Source organism: Aristolochia californica, unplaced genomic scaffold, assembly GCF_029961685.1.
Source record: "Aristolochia californica isolate CCGP_79_NKW_82.1479 unplaced genomic scaffold, dmAriCali1.0.hap1 SCAF_12, whole genome shotgun sequence".
Lineage (NCBI taxonomy): Eukaryota > Viridiplantae > Streptophyta > Magnoliopsida > Piperales > Aristolochiaceae > Aristolochia > Aristolochia californica.
In genome coordinates, this window is record NW_027181793.1 from 24091740 (window position 1) to 24109633 (window position 17894).

General features: G+C 32.2%; 1 protein-coding gene across 1 annotated transcript; it reads left to right on the forward strand.

Annotated features, from left to right (window-relative positions):
• Window positions 1-12621: 12621 nt before the first annotated feature.
• Window positions 12622-17678, forward strand: LOC137945859 (uncharacterized). Its single transcript, XM_068791923.1, has 2 exons — window positions 12622-13341; window positions 16811-17678. The coding sequence occupies exons 1-2, from the start codon at window positions 12848-12850 to the stop codon at window positions 17247-17249; spliced, it is 933 nt and encodes a 310-aa protein (XP_068648024.1). The 5' UTR covers window positions 12622-12847; the 3' UTR covers window positions 17250-17678.
• Window positions 17679-17894: the final 216 nt, after the last annotated feature.

Here is a 17894-nt window from a genome sequence, read left to right on the forward strand (position 1 = left end):
ACTTGAAGTTACCCATGTTGAATGTCAAGTTCCACATAAAAAGGCAACACCCAAAATCCTTTTAAGCATTCAAAAATCTATTAAGTTATCTATTAAGAAGTTGAAAACATAATTAAAGGTGATCATGTCTAAGAAGTTCATAATTAAAGGTGATATTTTCCCAAGAAAATATATCAATACCTATTACTATTGCACATATATGACATCGCCACAAACAATAAACTCCATACTATGTACTAATAAAACTTAGCAACTTGAAAAAAACTAATATCTACAATAGCTCTATGGCTAAGCCTCCCTCTGGATTCTTCACCCCAAGTGGACACCTCACTTTGTCTTGTAATAAGAGATGTATGTCTAAGACCACAAATAATTTGGCAAACATCCAAGATTACATTTAACTCATAAATTTTAAGAATTATACCATTGGTGTTGGAACTAAAATATGTTACAGATCTATCAAGCAAAGTATGTCACTTCAAATAGCATCCCAAGCATAAACATTACTTAGAGATAGGGGTGGCATCAAACCGAACTAGTTCGTGAATAATTCGAGCTCGGCTCATAGCCAGCTCTGTTCGATTCAAATAAACCCTATCTCGAATTCGAGCATAAACATCACTTAGAGATAGGGGTGGCATTGAAACCGATTCCTGAATAGCTCGAGGTCGGCTCGGTTCGATTCGAACAAATCCGATCTTGAATCGAATTCGTGATCGGTTTTAGATTCATTTAAGTAAACGAATCGAACTCGAACAAGCGGCAATTCAATTTGTGAGATGGCAAGCTGGCTCATTTACTTAATCAATCTGAAGTATTTCTTCTTAAATATGGGCCGGGAGTCAGAACTAGAGGACAAAACATCTCCAATCTCCAGTTTCTAGGATATGCGGATCTTCGAGCATATCCTGGAGAACCATTTCATCAAGATGAGAGAGTAGGTGATTCTAGATTTGGCATGCTATCTTCTCTCAACAACAACTATAAATTTTAATGTGTTTCTTATTTCTGCCTTTCCCCTTCTATTTCCGCTATGTTGATCTTCATCTTTTTCAATTTCTTCCTCGCTCTACCGGATTTGGGCGTTGCCAAAATAAACCATTGAATAGACCACAACCACATGTAAATCATCTTTCTCTGGTTGATTTCTTTCATCTTTATTCTCTGCCCGTTTCTTCTAAAAATTTTGTTGTTCGTGTTCATAATTTATGCCCTAATGTTATATGCAAATTGCAAAAAATTTAGAAGTTCTATGAGTTGTTCAAAAACACAATTTCTCCATGATTAGCAAAGGGGAGAAATGGAGAAATAGCCCTTTGTTAAAAAAAATTCCATTCGCCATATCTCCCTTTCTGTGAGTTGTGAAGAAATTTCCAATCTCGTTCTTTACTCTTTAATACGATAAATCATTATCATATTGGAGATCGAATTGCTTTAAACACTCTCCCCCTTGGTGTGTCATTTTAATGCCAATTCGGAAAGGTCCTCATCACATTTACCATTCAAGGTATAGAATACATTTTTCTTATTTTAGGCAAGATGGATTTGTTATCAAATGCTCAAATATTTTTTGGTTTTTTATTTTTGATATTATGTAATAAATCGTATCAATTTTCTGTAGCACCCACCATTATTGGTAAAACTATTAGTATCTCTGAGGTGACTGATAAATACATTCAAATTTTAGTTAATATATGCATCTTCTATTTGTCTTTCACTCAAATGTTTTAAAACAAGATGGGGGTTTCTCTACCTTTTGGTTGTTTCTAGTACCATGCTTGTGGCTCTATCTTGTAGGATATTTTTTGTTTTTTTCCTTTCTTTATTTCTTTCTCTTTTTTTCTGGTAATTAGGTGAATAGGTTCTATGGGCTTGTGCTAACCTATATATATCAAACTATCTCTATCCCTATTTTTGAAATAGTCAATGTCAATGCATATTTTTTGTCATTTCTTTGTTACAATATTTAAAAATTATTCATAGTTTGTAATGATTTTTTTACTTTTCTTTTGTTCCTCAATAATAATTATAATCATGAAGTTAATAATTAGAATCAATAGTGAGATTGATATTGACCATGGAAGGGTAATCTTCAAACATTTGAATTTTTGTTGGTTGATTGTTATTTTTGTCTTTAATGTTTGTTCTTCTTCCAATTAGTATGGATATTGTTATTATTTTGAACATAATTTTTTTTAGTTATCCAGAGCTTAAAACATGGATCTTTCTTTGGGTATTTTTGAAGGGTTTAGGGTTTAGGGTTGAGGAGGATCTTTCTCTTTGCTTCTTGTCTATAATCATTTCTAATAGTAAAAGAAAATTTTAAACTGTTTGTCTTTGCAATTTTGTGTTTCCATCTCTGGCCTCTTCTTTCATTTTCTATTTGTGGTTTTATGTAGTATTTATGGCACAAACTCTTGTGGCTATATAAATTCAAGCCTTTCTCTTCATGCTCCATTCCCCAATCCTGTAAAATTTATATGTTTGTTTTTTTCTTTTTCCTCTTCATTTTGTTTGCTATGTGTTGAGAGGAGAAGGGGAGTAGGGTTTTGTTGTGATTTATCCTTGCGTATGCTAGAGGTAAGATCTCTATGTAGTCTATGGTTAAGATCCCCTATGCCAATAGTGTCTACTAAAGTTTGAATTAATTTAGGGTGCATTCATTTCAGTTTGTGGGCGATGATTTGTTTCCTTTGTTTCCTCTCACATCTATGTGTCTATATTTATTTTTTAATCTTTATTTTTTTGAATTTATCTTTGTTGTTTGGATTTTATATTTTATGTTTGTAATTAGTAATATTTTTTGTAGAAGTAAGAATGTCAACACCTCATACTCAATTGATATCAATAGTTAACACTAATTCTAGTGTGGCCATAAATAATGACTCAACTCCACCAGAGTCATGTCCCCTTAAAACTACTAATGCAACAAAAGTGAGCATAGATAAAGATACCCGAAATGAGGAAGAGTGTGACTCTATCTAGATATCAAAAAGCCAAAAAGGTATGTGTGGTTGGAATTCAAAGAAATCTTACTTGTATATAGTACAAAAAAGGTTCAACGTGTTCATTGTAAAACCAATTTGAGTATTATTAGTAGTGGTGTGACCTCACATATGAGCCAACATTTTAAATATTGTCCTAGTAGAAAAGTGGTAATGTGAAAACAAAAAACCATAAATTTTAAGTGTTATCAGAGTCTATTTGGCCTTCTTTTTATGGATTTTGGAGACAAATATAAGTTAGAATAAGAGTACTCGTTGCTCATTAGATTCTTATGCATGAACGTCCATTCATGATAGTAGAAAATGAGAGATTTAATTTTTTTTAATGAAGATGGCAATAGTGAATTATGAAAAAATATCACTTAAAACCATTAGGAAAGAGTGTATGGAAATGTACGAGGCAGAGAAAAAGAAATAAAAAAATTTATAAAAAAGATATTAACAAGATTAGTTTTACCATATATATTTGGAACTCCCAAAATCAAAAGATCGAATATATGGTTATTACTGTGCATTTTATTGATAATAATTAGAAGCTACAAAAATGTGTCTTGAGTTTTGTGCATATTCCTCCTCATCGTGGTGTTGACATAGCAGATGCTAAAGATTAGGAAATTAAAAATAAAGTATTTATCACCTCAGTTGATAATGATGCATATAATAATATTTGTTTGAGATTTTTGAAAGATTATTTTTCAAACAATAGGAAAGTGGTTTGTTGTGGGAAGTTATTTCATGTGTGTTGTTGTGTTCATATTCTAAATTTATTAGTCCAAGATGGTCTTGTTGAAATTAAGGATATAATTGAGAAAGTACGTGAAGGTGTGAAATTCATTAATTAGTCTGAAACACTTTTTTTGAAATTATGCAACAACTACAACTACGTGCAAAAAGGTTGGTTATTGATTGTCCAACTAGTTAGAACTCCACTTATGACATGTTGTCTTCTGCATTTCCTAGATTTAAAGATAGAGACTCAACTTATTATCGTTTACCAAGTCTTGATGAATAAGAAAATATTGAAATGGTGTGAGATTATAGAAGTTTTTAATGCAGTCACTAATATCATTTCTGAGAGTGACTACCTTACTTATAATTTGTACCATAGTAAGGTACATAGAGTTAAAACAACTTGAAAAAATATATATTTCAATTACAATAAACACGGTACTTAGGAATCTTAAACTATAAGAATATATTCAGACTGCATCCCTTTATTGGTCAATTTCGCTTCAACATATTTGTCTGGTTATTTATTTGGAGATAAAAAAATATTGATAGGTTTAATAAGACATTGTTCTTTATTTCAGTAGGATAATACACACCCAATTTTGTAGCAGGTTTTGCATAATTTCTCCTTTTTTTGTGTGAACAATATCATGTAGGGTGCTATCTCCGAACTTGGTTCTTTGATTCGATCTCTATGAATGATTTTTACTGGTGTAATTGAATGAACACTTGAATTTGAGCTTCTTTGATCAACTAGCCATTTGAATTTGTTAATAATCTCTATATGACGAGTGATGAAGAAACTATGATCATGTGCAAGGAGGTAAGGTGGAGTTGCGACAAAAAATGGCTATTTGGCAGAGTTTTCAATCTTTTTTTGGATGTGAAGTTTATGTAATTATAGCATAATTTTTTTTTCTTCTAGATTTTCCAACATCTATGGGGTTTCTTAGGAGTTTGAATCATTATGACTCTCAAAGCTTAAGGTTTCTCAAAACATGTACGACAATGGACTAACCCATAGTTATAAAAGTTATGTTGTTGTTAAGTGGAAACCAAAAATTTGTTAGCATCTTAAGTAGATTATTGAATGAATACCAAAAACCCACTTATGAATACATGTACTTGCTGTAAAATTTGAGTCACATGATATACTTTTAACATGTCAAACTATAAGGGTTTCAATAAGAGTTTGAATTTTTTTAATCTTTAATATCTTCATGCCTCAAACTTCCACGTACACCATTTCCTAATGTAAACACTTCATTTCATGATGTTGGAACAAAACATAGAGTATTTCACAAAGTTATATTGTTTTTGAGTGAATCCAAAAATTTGTTGACATCGTAAGTAGATTATTTAATTAGCACAAAAAACCCACTTATTAATACATATACTTGTTGTGAAATTTGAACCACATGATATACTTTTAACATGTCAATCTTTTAAAGTTCCGATAAGAGTTTGAATTGTTTTCAATCTTTAATATCCTCATGCCTCAGACTTTTTTTTGCACCATGCCCCCAATGTAAAAACTTCATTTCCTAATGTTGGAACAAAACATAGAGTACTACATCAAGTTATGCAACTTTTGGCGTCATAAGTAGATTATTTAATTAACATCAGAAACCCACTTATGAATACATATACTTGTGAAATTTGGGCCACAAGATATACTTTTAACTTGTAAATCTTTTTCAGGTTTCAAAAGAGTTTAAGGTTTTTCGATCTTTGATATCCTCATGCCTCAAACTTCCATTTTCACCATTCGCTAATGTAAAAACTTCACTTCGTGGTGTTGGAACAAAACGTAAAGTGTTCCACAAAGTTATGTTGCATTTAAGTGAATCTAAAATCTAGTGAGCATCCTAAATCGATTATTAAATTAACACCCGAAATCCACTTTTGAATTCATATACTTATTGTGAGATATGAGTCACATGATATACTTTTAACGTGTCAATCTATTAGACTTTTAACAATAGTTTGATATTTTTCGATTTTTAATACCCAAACATCAGTCTTCTATTTGTACCATTCCACAATGTAAGCACTTCATTTCGTGATGTTGGAACAAAACATAAAGTGCTCCACAAAGACATCTTTTATCAATTTGTCAATCAAAACCAATGAACCTCACCATTAGATTATGAATTGTGTAATTGACCATTAATAAGATTTTCCATGACGTGTTCAAAAGTTGGTAGAGATATAGTACTACAAAGCCTAAATGCCAATTGGTGGAAATTATAGACAATTATATAAGACACAAATAGGCACTATTAAAGATTGCTCATTTGAATAACTTTCTTAGTATAATATTATAGCATTTGACCAAATGGTATTTATCATTATCGGTCATTTGAACAACTTTCTTGGGGTAATATTAACACGTACTTCTCACTTGACCTCAATTATAGCTACAATATGGTATACTACACATACAACTTTGGTTGTCTTCAAACCACTCATATACTAAACTTCCTTAGGGTATGCAACACTTACATAATCACCATATCCTAACACATTAAAAGTCTTATCCCCAAATGTGAATATTTTTCCTCTAGAAGTTGCCATGTTGAACGCTAAGTCCCACTTAAAAAAGGTAACACCCAAAATCCTTCTAATCATCCAAAAATCTATTTAGTTATCTATATAAAGCACTAAAGTCTCATCATCAAATGTGAATAATTTTCCACTAGAAGTTACCCATGTTGAATGTCAAGTTCTACATAAAAAGGTTACACCCAAAATCCTTTTAAGCATCCAAAAATCTATTTGGTTATCTATTAACTTATGTTTGATCATTTCTAAGAGGTTTATTATTAAAGGTGATATTTTTCCAAGAAAATATACCAATACCTATCACTATTGCACATATATGACATCACCACAAGCAATAAATTCCATATTATGTACTTATAAAAGTCAACAAATTGAAAAAACTAATATCTACATCTACTTTATAGCCAAGCCTCCCTTTGGATTCTTCACCCCAAGAACACCTCATCTTGTCTTGTAAAAAGAGATGCATGTCTATGACCACAAATAATTTGGTGAACATTTAAGATGACGTTGAACTCTATTCTAAGAAGTAGCATATTAGTCTTGGAACTAAAATATGTTATAGATCTATCAAGCAAAGCATATCACATAAAATTGTATCCTATGCATAAACATCACTTAGCGACTCCACGTCATCTGTTCCAAAATCGTGATTTGGATAGCTAGGTGCACTTGAAACACTAAGTTACATATCATCATTATTACTTTCTTTTAATTACATATTTGTTCCAACTCTACATCTAACCTTATCCCACCCGAAGAAGAATCTATAAAAAAAGAAAATCAAAAAAAGTTGACGTACTAGAACTATGAGGGACGCTTGAATTATGCTATTAAAGTTGCACCAAATGGTCAACTAATTGAATTGAAATCTCTTTCATATTGCAATAAAAAAGACATAATAAGTTATAATTAATAAAAATACCTATAAATAATGTCTCATAAAAATAGTTAGCTACATTAGCTATCCTACTTTGAAAAAATAAAATTAGTATCTACCAATTTTTTTTATTATTTTATTTTCGAATTCTTTTTCTCCTCATTTGTTTTGCCTAAGTCAAAGCACGCACTGCCTCAACCCTTCAATTAAGTTGAATGATTCATTCAGAAATATAAAATCACATTAAAACTACCAAGTTTAAAATATATATGTTGGTGTTTTTTAAACTCATATGCATGATACTAAATTTCTCAATGAATTGGGTAAATGTTTTTTGGTTTCGTATTATGTTATTTCAAAGTTTTCTTACACTAATGTGATATAATATTTTTAATTTTTAAGTACTTAATTTTTTTTTTATCAATAACCTTTTTTTATTTTTACCATTTTAAACCAAACAATAAATGAGTAAATAAATAGAAATAGAATAGTCACACATGTAAAAGGGCAAAAAATGAGTAGAATAAGCAACTAGTGACACATAATCATACAAAATAAGCAACTAAAAATAAGAACAACAAAATAAATAGCTTATTTTAATTTTTCAATATATTGTTTATACCCCTAGTTATTTCTTTAAGATTAATACTATACTCTTTTAGTCCCAATCTATTAGTCACAAATGTTTGAAATCAATATTGTTTTTGGATAACTTTGGATTCAACAACTTGTGAAAAAACGATGCAACATTTAAGGAATGCTACATTTTGAGGGGAAAACCCTAAAATTGTGCAAAATGATACTCTTATTTTAAAGTTCTTTATGTCCATACTTGTAGAACTACGTTTTATAACTTCTATATTTATTCTCCAAGCATAATAAGCCTTTGAAACTTCCAACATTAAGATAATATAAAAAATAATATTATAATTAAAATATGACAATAAAAAAAGTTGAATGAACTATCTGTTTATTCTACTTATAAATTTGGTTAACAGTTTCCACTCAAGACCAAACAGATAGATATGCACAAGACCAAACAGATAGATATGCACAAGTTAATTAATTGGATGTTCCAGTAATACATTAATTATTTTTTTAACAAACTAGCAATACATACATACTCATGTTAATAATCATGCAAATATTCATGTAAAACCTATAATTTTCACTTTTTCTACATAGCAAATAAGGGAGAAAAAAAATGAATAAAAAAATATAAAAAATTGTGAATAATTCGCTAGTGTTTGACTATTTGAATGTCAATTAACAAATCAAATGGAAGAATAATAAGCAAAGACAAACATATTAATAGATAAATTTAATACAAAAAGTTGATCATTGTGAAAAAGGAAGCAACCTTTGACAACATTTTGTGACAGAGAAACTAACTGAAAAAATAAAAGATAAAGAAAGAATAGCAAGACTCTTATAAATTGTTAACAACCTATTTAATGTATTGTCTAATACATTAGATACAAAAGTGAAAACATCTCAATGTAATTGATCTCACTTATTTTTCTTTAAATTGATCTTCTATTTGACAAAAAAAAAAAAAAAGGAAGAGAAACATACATGGAAAAATAAAAGATAAAAAAGTTAGACGTTGAATCATAACTCTTTGTTATGTATTGTTCAATATGCATGAATTTTGTAATAATGTATATCATTTCACAAACCATATGGGCTAGAACTTGAAGATCATTGATAGATATCTCTATTGTATGATGATGTTGTATTTTACAAATATTTTAATCAAATATACTAGCAAGCATGATTCCCATAATACGTTCACATGTAGAATACTTTTGATAAATAATCTACTTTTGATTAAAATATTATAAGAAATATAAACTATAAAAAAATTATGTAAAAGAATCCAATTAGAAAAATAAGTTATTTTAAAAAGTTTCCCTCCATCTTATGCACTTTACAATAATAAGAAATAAAATAAAATAAATATTGACTTTTCACAATGGCTTTTCATATTGTGGTAGAAGACCAACATTTGAACTATTGTTTTTTTAATCACAAGTTTCATAAGAGGAAGAACATTCATTCATAGTATTTTTTGGGTAAGATAGCACCAAAAGAGGATTCTATCAAGAATTATAAAAAAAAAAAAAATTGAATTAGTAATTCAATGTCACGTCAAGATTGCCATAATTACCAAGATCTGTCATTTTATCTAAAATAATTTTTAAAAAACACAAAAGGAATAATGTCTAAAATAATTACATTATTTATGGTGACTTTAGTCCTTCAGTCTTCACAAATGTTATTGTTAATTAAAAGTCTTCCAATGGTTCCAAACACAAAACTAGGGGGCAACTAGTAGCGAGATGGAAAAAAATAAAAATAAAAATGTTAAACATAGTTTAAAAAAAGAGGTAATATTCCAATTTGGTTGTACTAATGTGTATTTTTTACTTTTTAATTTTGTAAATAAAATTTTTTAATTAACTAAATGTATAAATATGTTATTAAATAAAAATATTATAAAATATTATTATATACATAATCTAATTATACTTCTTATAAGAACTTTCTTAAGAGCTCTAAATGTACTTCTTATAAGAATTTTTAATGAAATATAAAAAGTTTAAAGAAAATACTAATCACAAAATATATTAGTTTTCTCCTTCTTTTATGTGCATGATTGTAAACAATATGTGCCCAAATAATATGTAGATGTGATCCACTATTTCCAGAGTTAATCAAGTATCTACATTTCATCTATTCCGTACAAAAATTGATATGTTATGGTTGTTAACTCTCAACAAGAGTTGCATTTTTCATTTTAGGTGTTAAATATTTCTACCTAAAGTATTTTGAAACTTCTTTTATAAATTTGAAGTGTTTATAACTCAAAGTGACTGTATTGATGTATTTATAATAATGAATATATAAAAAATTTGTACACCAAGAAAACCAACAATTGTTTAATGAATAAAATCTATTGAATTACAGTAAAAATAAAGTAGTTACGAGTTATTCTTCAAAAAGAAGATTGTTTTGCTCTTAGGAATAGAAATATACATATATTTCTCTCTGGTAATCTAGTTATTTATGACTAGGATCATTTGAAGAGTGCTCCACAATTTTTGAATTTAGCTTATGTTGTTCCTTTTCCATGTAAAAGAGCAAACAAAATACTTTTATAAAAGGTTAAAGGCATTGAATCCATTTTTTTATGGTGAGAGTAAAATAATGAGAAACAAGTAAGTGAATACATTTATAATGGAGTATTAGCATTGATTTCAAGTTTCAAAGTTAATAACAAATTATTAAATAATAAAATTTCTTATGGAAAGGGAAATTTTTTATAGAAAATATTTAAAATTCAAAGAAATCAAAACCCATTCAAAGCAAAGAATCATATCTTTATCGAGTCCAAGCTTGTTAAGTTAAAAAATAAACTTAAATCTTTTCTGTCACATTTTTACTTATTTTATTAATTTAAAAAATGATACTAAAATAAAGAGGATAGAAAATAATTTGACATAAAAAAGAATATAGTATCTAAGATAAATGATTATTCTTGTGAGAAAAATGAATCATCCATACTAATTATATTGAAACTTTTGCTTTTCTCTTTTATAAAAAAAAAGATTTTATAATTAGTTTATAGAGGCTGAATAAGCAAAGGCTAGTAAGCTACATCCTACTTATACCCTAATATACAAAACTAAAATATACGTATTGGGTAATACACTATTCAACATTCTTCCTTCTTAATATCTGCTACTAATAAATCAAAAAGAAATTTTCTTATAAGATAATATAATAATCATTTTAATTTACCAAAGACAATTATTGCAAAAGGAGGAAAAGAAATATGACCTCAAGGTAAATGTCAAGTTCCTATAATGTTGTCAATATTTTTACGTATAATATCTAATAACACAAACTAAAAATACAACATTAGGATAAAATAAAATAATATATATATTTTTTAAATAAGATAAAAATTATAATTATTCCACATATGTTAATGTAAATTATCAACAAGAAAATAATGTAATTCTCTATGGGGTCCATCTGGGGTTATTAAGCAATTTTTTAAATAATATTTACTAATTTTCTCTTTAGAAAATTACTGAACACACTTTTGACGAGCGGTGTGAATGGATTTAAACCAACTTTAACAACTGGGGTCTTCATTAGGATTATCTTACTTTTTTGCTTTAACGTGATTATCTTGATGTCAATCATAAAACCCAACAACTAGTCATGTGACACACACATTTTCCCTTTTCTTCTTCCCTTTAATCATCACTGGAAAAGTAATTTATTAGACAACTTACGTCTAACTAATCCACTAGATTATAAAATATTAGATTAAGTGGACTTGGTCTTGATTCTTTTTAAGACCCTTTATCGGGTTTTATCTGCAATGATGAAGTGGGTCCATTACGATAATGGGCCAAAGAACAAGGAGAGCCCAAAGCTATGGACTTTTCATCCCATATGCGTTAGTCTACGAATTCATGTCACGACGTAAATTATGGCCAAATGAGAAACTCACGATTCCGATTTCGGTTCTGCAGTCGTTACCAAGGTGGGCCCATTTTAGTGGTTGGTATGTCGATCAGATCCGTCGTGATTCTTTTGGGGACGCGCATATATTTTCTGGTTCATCAGATGAGAGGAAAGATACTGCGTGCGTGTCATTCACACGCATTTTCATGTCTCGTTGGTACCAGCAATTCTGCATTGCGTGCGTCACCCTTGCCCCTCTCGATTCCAATTACTATATCCACCACTGTTGATCTGATTAAATATGTAAGCTTCATTCTCGAATAAAGCCAATCCTTTCGGTAGTGTTCGTCGGCATCTGTATGTGCATTGCGTGAGACTTTAAAATCTTGCAATGGGGAGTCCGAGCTCTGTTTCCTGTTTTCCGCCATCGAGAAGGTGAGAGAAAGAAAGGGAAATCCTTCTCTTGATCCGAGGGGCAAGGATCTGGGGTAAGAGCTCTTGAGGGCTAATATAATAACGGAATCAACAGTCTGGAATTTCGATAAACACTTTTGTCGCTAGGTTATCGGACGACGTGATGTAGAGTAAATTGGAGGAGATGGGTTACTTTTTATATGGGATTTTAACCGGGAAGCTAGAAGAGGAAGGAAAAGAAGATTCAAAGGTGCGAGAGTTGAATTTGAAGCTTTTTTTCTTTATTAATTTGAAGCAATTAATAAAGTTCATTACTGATCTGGCTGGATTGTAGAAATCGAACAGGGCGTCTTCTTTTAACGGAAAAATTAAGAGTCGGACTTTGTGGAGGGAAATGAGGAAGGCAGGTTTCCATGAAAAGCGCGTCTTTAATTTTGTTTTTTTTCCAGCTCTAAGTCATCGGCAGTAAATGAAAAACGCAACAGGGGCCCGTGATATTCCTTCCATATTGGGCCATATCGAGGGAACCGAGGGCTCTGATGTGATCTGTCGTCGGATGCCGAACCTTCTGGACTTTCGAAGTTGTCGTGCGCAAAGATCACAGTCGATCCCGACCTCACGATAACAAACAAAGAGCATACCAGCAAGCAGCGCAGACTTTCGAATGATGAGGACTCCAATAATTCGCATATCATGGGCTTAGGAATTCTCTACTCTTCTGTCTGATTCGATTTCCCAATTTCCCAAGACGCAGAGAAAACGAGAGGGGGAAATGGGGGTGGATTACTACAATATCTTGAAAGTGGGGCGAACTGCTACGGACGATGACCTGAAGAAAGCTTACAGGCGGCTGGCCATGAAATGGCACCCGGATAAGAACCCTAAGAACAAGAAGGAAGCGGAGGCCAGATTCAAGCAAATCTCCGAAGCTTATGACGTACTCAGTGACCCGCAGAAGCGGCAGATCTACGACCAGTACGGCGAGGAAGGGCTCAAGGTCGGTGTTCCGCCCCCTTCTTCCGCTCCAGGAGGGCCCCATTTCAATGGGTTTCGATCTGCAGAGGATATATTTGCAGAATTGTTTGGCGCCGGTCGTGGCGGGAACGGAAATTTCCCTGCGGAGGCTTTCTTCAGGACGTCTAATGGCGATGCTGGTCCGAGAAAGGCACCACCGGTTGAGAACAAGTTGCCTTGCTCATTGGAGGAGTTGTACTCTGGATCCAAGAGGAGGATGAAGATATCCAGAATTGTTACCGATGCATACGGGTAAATAGAGTTGTTTTCTGGGTCTTTTGCTTTGTTGATTAGTTCAAATTTATCCAGTCTATGTAAGTAATGTTTTTTTTTCAAGTATAAAGAGAATAGCGTAGATGATTAGTGAACAGTTCTTTGCAAATTGATAGAAAATTGAACTATGAATATGTCGTTGTGTCCCAAATTTGATATTCATTCTTTCCAAACTCTTTCATTTTTATTTTTTTCACCATATATGATTCTGCAAAACATGCTAGTTTGGGTCATAGGCCTACTATCAAATTTAACAAATGACATTTATGTTGTATGATTTGGAACGGGCAATGGAATTTTTTGGGTTTCTTCTCTTGAAAAATCTTTGTATTTTGCATTCCATAAAGTCATTGAAGTCTTCCTCTGGAAGTTTAGTTCAGTGGAGAATTATGTGTCAATTACATTATTTTGAAGCTTAAAAAAAAATGTCAACCAATCTTTTTACTAAGAAATTCATCTTTTAGATTTTTAGCTGTTGACCTAAAAACTAGTGTTGCATCTGTTATCAGTATTAATCAAGGTCATTTAAACTGGAGTTTATTTCTTTTCATTTCTTTTTATTTATTTTTTCAATCAGACTGCTCATAGATGCATGATCCTTGGCTATGATGTACTTCATAAGTCTTCTTTGTTGTGTCATGGATGGCTGGTACAAATGATCTGTGCTTTAGTATATCCTCTTTTCAAAAGTCTAGTGTTCTTGTTTGAAATTGCTTTCTTTCAGGAATCAGAATGTGGCATATGTTTTTCACTTGTCTTTGACAGGTCTTTGATTAAAAGCTTCAGAGTTTTCTTTTCCCACAGTTGAATATTACTTGGATTCTGAATCAGTGCATACTTTCTTCACATATAGCCATCTGTTTCTAGGATCCACATTAGTTTCAATTGATCAAAGTGGTTTTTAAGACTAGAGTTGCAAATGAATCACTTGCATCAAACTATTTGGACCACTGATCTTGGGCAAAAACAACCCTAAGTTGGCATAATTTGAGTAATTTATTAGTGTTCATTGTGCATCTTTTGATCTGATGAACAACTAGATCCGAAATGCGAGCAATATCACCTTACCAAATCATTGATAGCTGATGGACCAAAGGCTCTAGTCATGGAGGGACCAGTCAACCTATCAAATCATTTGAACCAACTTGGTCAGCCAGGCTTTTGCTTCCCCCCTGAATTTTTTTCCTTTTGAACTTGCAAAAGGAGCAGCTCAGTTGAACCTGGTTCAGCTGGCTGGTTTGGTTTGACTCTGATGGCACTGATGTGAACCTTTCACCAAAAACTAGATGTGAGATACTTCTAGTATTTGCTATTTGGATTAGCAATTAATGATATGACCAATAATTCTTTTTGCTGATATAGTTTTTTACCAATAGCCAAACTAAGTTGTTCTTATTTGAGCCAACCTTTGTTATTGACTGATTAGAAAAGAGTAACTTGTCCAAAATTTGGTAATATCATTAACTAATACAATTGGTCATTAATGGGTAATGTGGTCATGCTAGTTACATATGGATCTTCTAAAAATCAAATTACTTGTACATAGTTCTTAGACCTGTTGATGCAAATTTGTCTCTTGTTAACTGTTCAATGAAAACAGTTCAAACCTAAAATAAGTGGACAAAATTTGTGCCATCCATTCATGGGTAAACTTCTCTTTAAACCTGTTGAGTGGATGAAAAACTGTATTTGAACAATATGGGTCGACTTATCTAGAGTTGAATGATGGTTTGAATTATTTCAATTTTGTTTAATTATTTTCTACCAGTGAATTGTGACATAATGTCAACTTGATTTAGGTCATTCATTTGCATCTGCAGTTTTGGTTGAGCTGTTCAAATATTGTGAATTCATGAATTTGATGTGAGCCTTCAATCTCAAAGTGTTGTTTGAGTAATGTGTAGTTATGAGAGCCAAAATTGGAGGTAACTTTTATGTATTGGTTTTGATAATACTTTGTCTTTATGATGATGCATGTGCATGTGCTAGACATGTGGCTGTCATTGTAACAGATGATGATTATTGAGCTTTTTGTGCTTATATCTTTCAGTTGTGTAGATTTTTGAACTGGTTATTATTTCATGATATCAGTTCTTTGTTACTACCACAATCTTAGGAATAACAACTTTAATATATTATTTGTTACTTATTTGTTCTTGATTTGATCAAAGTATAATCTTGGGTGTAGGTGCAAATCAGGTGTGTGGCATTATTGTTTCCTAAAGAGATACCCTATCATAATTCAAAAAATAATATATCATGTCTGTTTAGAGAGGAATAAGCTCTCAAATAGATATTCAGAGAACCTTATAGGGGTACCTTCATCTTGGAAACTCAGAGCAGCTTATAAAGTGTTTAACTAATTATAGGTCCCTGTTGTCTGGTTGAAACTTTCTGTTCTCTTGTCATTAAAAGCTGCCATTGCTCTGTAAGCCACTGCCATTGAATTATTGTACTTCTGAAATTTAGTTGTAAAGTATTACAGTTTTGGTGCAGAAACAGTTTTCGGAGGGTGACATATTATGGTGACAAATAGGAGGTTGGCTTTTTGAAATCAGCTGGATTACATAGTTTTCCTGCTATGCAGATATCTAGTTACATGTACATGCTTTGTGACGGTCACAAGTCTAATTGCTTGGATTTTCCTATGTCCACCTAGAGTTCAAATGTATTAAACAAGTGAACATTTGATGTGCTAAGCATCATGCCTTTGTTTATAAGGCAATTCTATTGTCTATTGATTCGCCATGTGCTATTAGAAATCTGATAGCCTCAAATTTTCTTTAGCAATTTTTCAGTTGTGTAGTGTGTTTGCCCGGAAATACATTGGGGGATTATCAAGCAAATCAGTGGTTCTGAAACTATGTCATAGGGAAAACAAGAGTAATGGGAGCATTTGTTATTTGCTTGCTTTTGATGTGGTTTGTGGACAATGGTAAATAGGACAACATCAACTGGACCAGTTAGTTGCTCTCCAATGCATACCTCCCATTGGTTAGCTTGAAGAGCAGTAATAATGCATCTATGCAAAGTACTGTGGAGGAAATCTACCCTTGATTCCAGCACTTGAGAGGCTCTAACTTTCTATCTCATGGGTGCTGGGCTGCGTTTTCTGTTCATTTTTCAGGCAGTGGTGTTTTCGGATGATGAAACAAAACTCTTCCTTGTATACTCTGATGTGATAACATATATTGCTGCATCTTTGCATTCACAATTCTATTATCATATCTCCTTGATACTGTCCAATTGTTTCTTGTGTGTATCTCTTTTATTCTGTCTTGGCAGAGTTTGTCTCTATTTGGAGCTGTTAATTAATGAATGTGCATAATTGTGTTCTGTGTTGAGAAGTATTGTTGTCCTGGTAGTGGTAAAATTCTGTTATTTGAACCTATTCCATTGTGTATAAAGTAAAGTTTATGTGGTTTATTTTGTTGTAATTTGTTTGCAGTAGAACCACCTCTGTGGAGGAGATCTTGACTATAGACATCAAACCTGGATGGAAGAAGGGCACAAAAATCACATTTCCTGAGAAGGGTCATGAGCAGCCCAATATCATTCCTGCTGACCTCATATTTGTCATAGATGAGAAGCCTCACGCTATTTACAAGAGAGATGGTAATGACCTGGTGGTGCACCGCAGGATATCATTGGTGGATGCACTTACAGGGATGACAATTGAACTGACGAGTCTCGATGGGAGAAACCTAGCCATACCAATCACAGATGTAATCAAGCCAGGCTATGAACTAGTCGTCTCAAAGGAGGGAATGCCCATAGCAAAGGAACCAGGTAAGAAGGGGAATTTAAGAATAAAGTTTGATGTGAAGTTCCCATCAAGACTCACCACCGAGCAGAAGTTGGGTTTGAAGAGGATTTTAGGACCTTGAAATTGCAGAACGAAGTTATGACTAATATGAATGGATAGGTTTAGTTGCAGAGCCTTGATTTCAGAGGGTGTGGATGTACATAGTATTAATACGGATAACTACATTAACTTTTGTCGTTGAAGGTGTTGGAACCAGGTATGGAGGGATCATATGAGCTTTTTTTAATGGAGGGTGTGACTCAGATATGCGCTTGACGGTTTCTCTGTATATTTCAAGCTGAAATTGTGGTTGATTGACATGAAGATGTTGGTAGATGCAGTGATGGATTTTGAGGTGTCACGGAGGGGCGGCCGCAGCAGTTACAATATGGGCCTCTACCTGTATACTAGTTTCTTCCACTATTGACTGCCGGGAAATCATGTTGAGATATTCAAAATGAAACATGGTGGAGAAAGGCTTTTGTGTAATCCATTTCATTTGCAGTGTCAATGCTTTTAAGCTCTTTTTACCTTGGACGTTTAACCAGCTCTTGCTTTTCCCTATACAACACGTACAGAAGTAGCCGATCGCCTCTTAGCTCAAAGAATTTTTGGTTTTTGCTATTCTATTGTTATTGTTGCGATGATAACAAAATAAGCTGCCGTGTGGTGTACCATTTTTCCTCTCTGGATTCTTCTTTGGACCGGCAAAGAAAATTTTGAAATT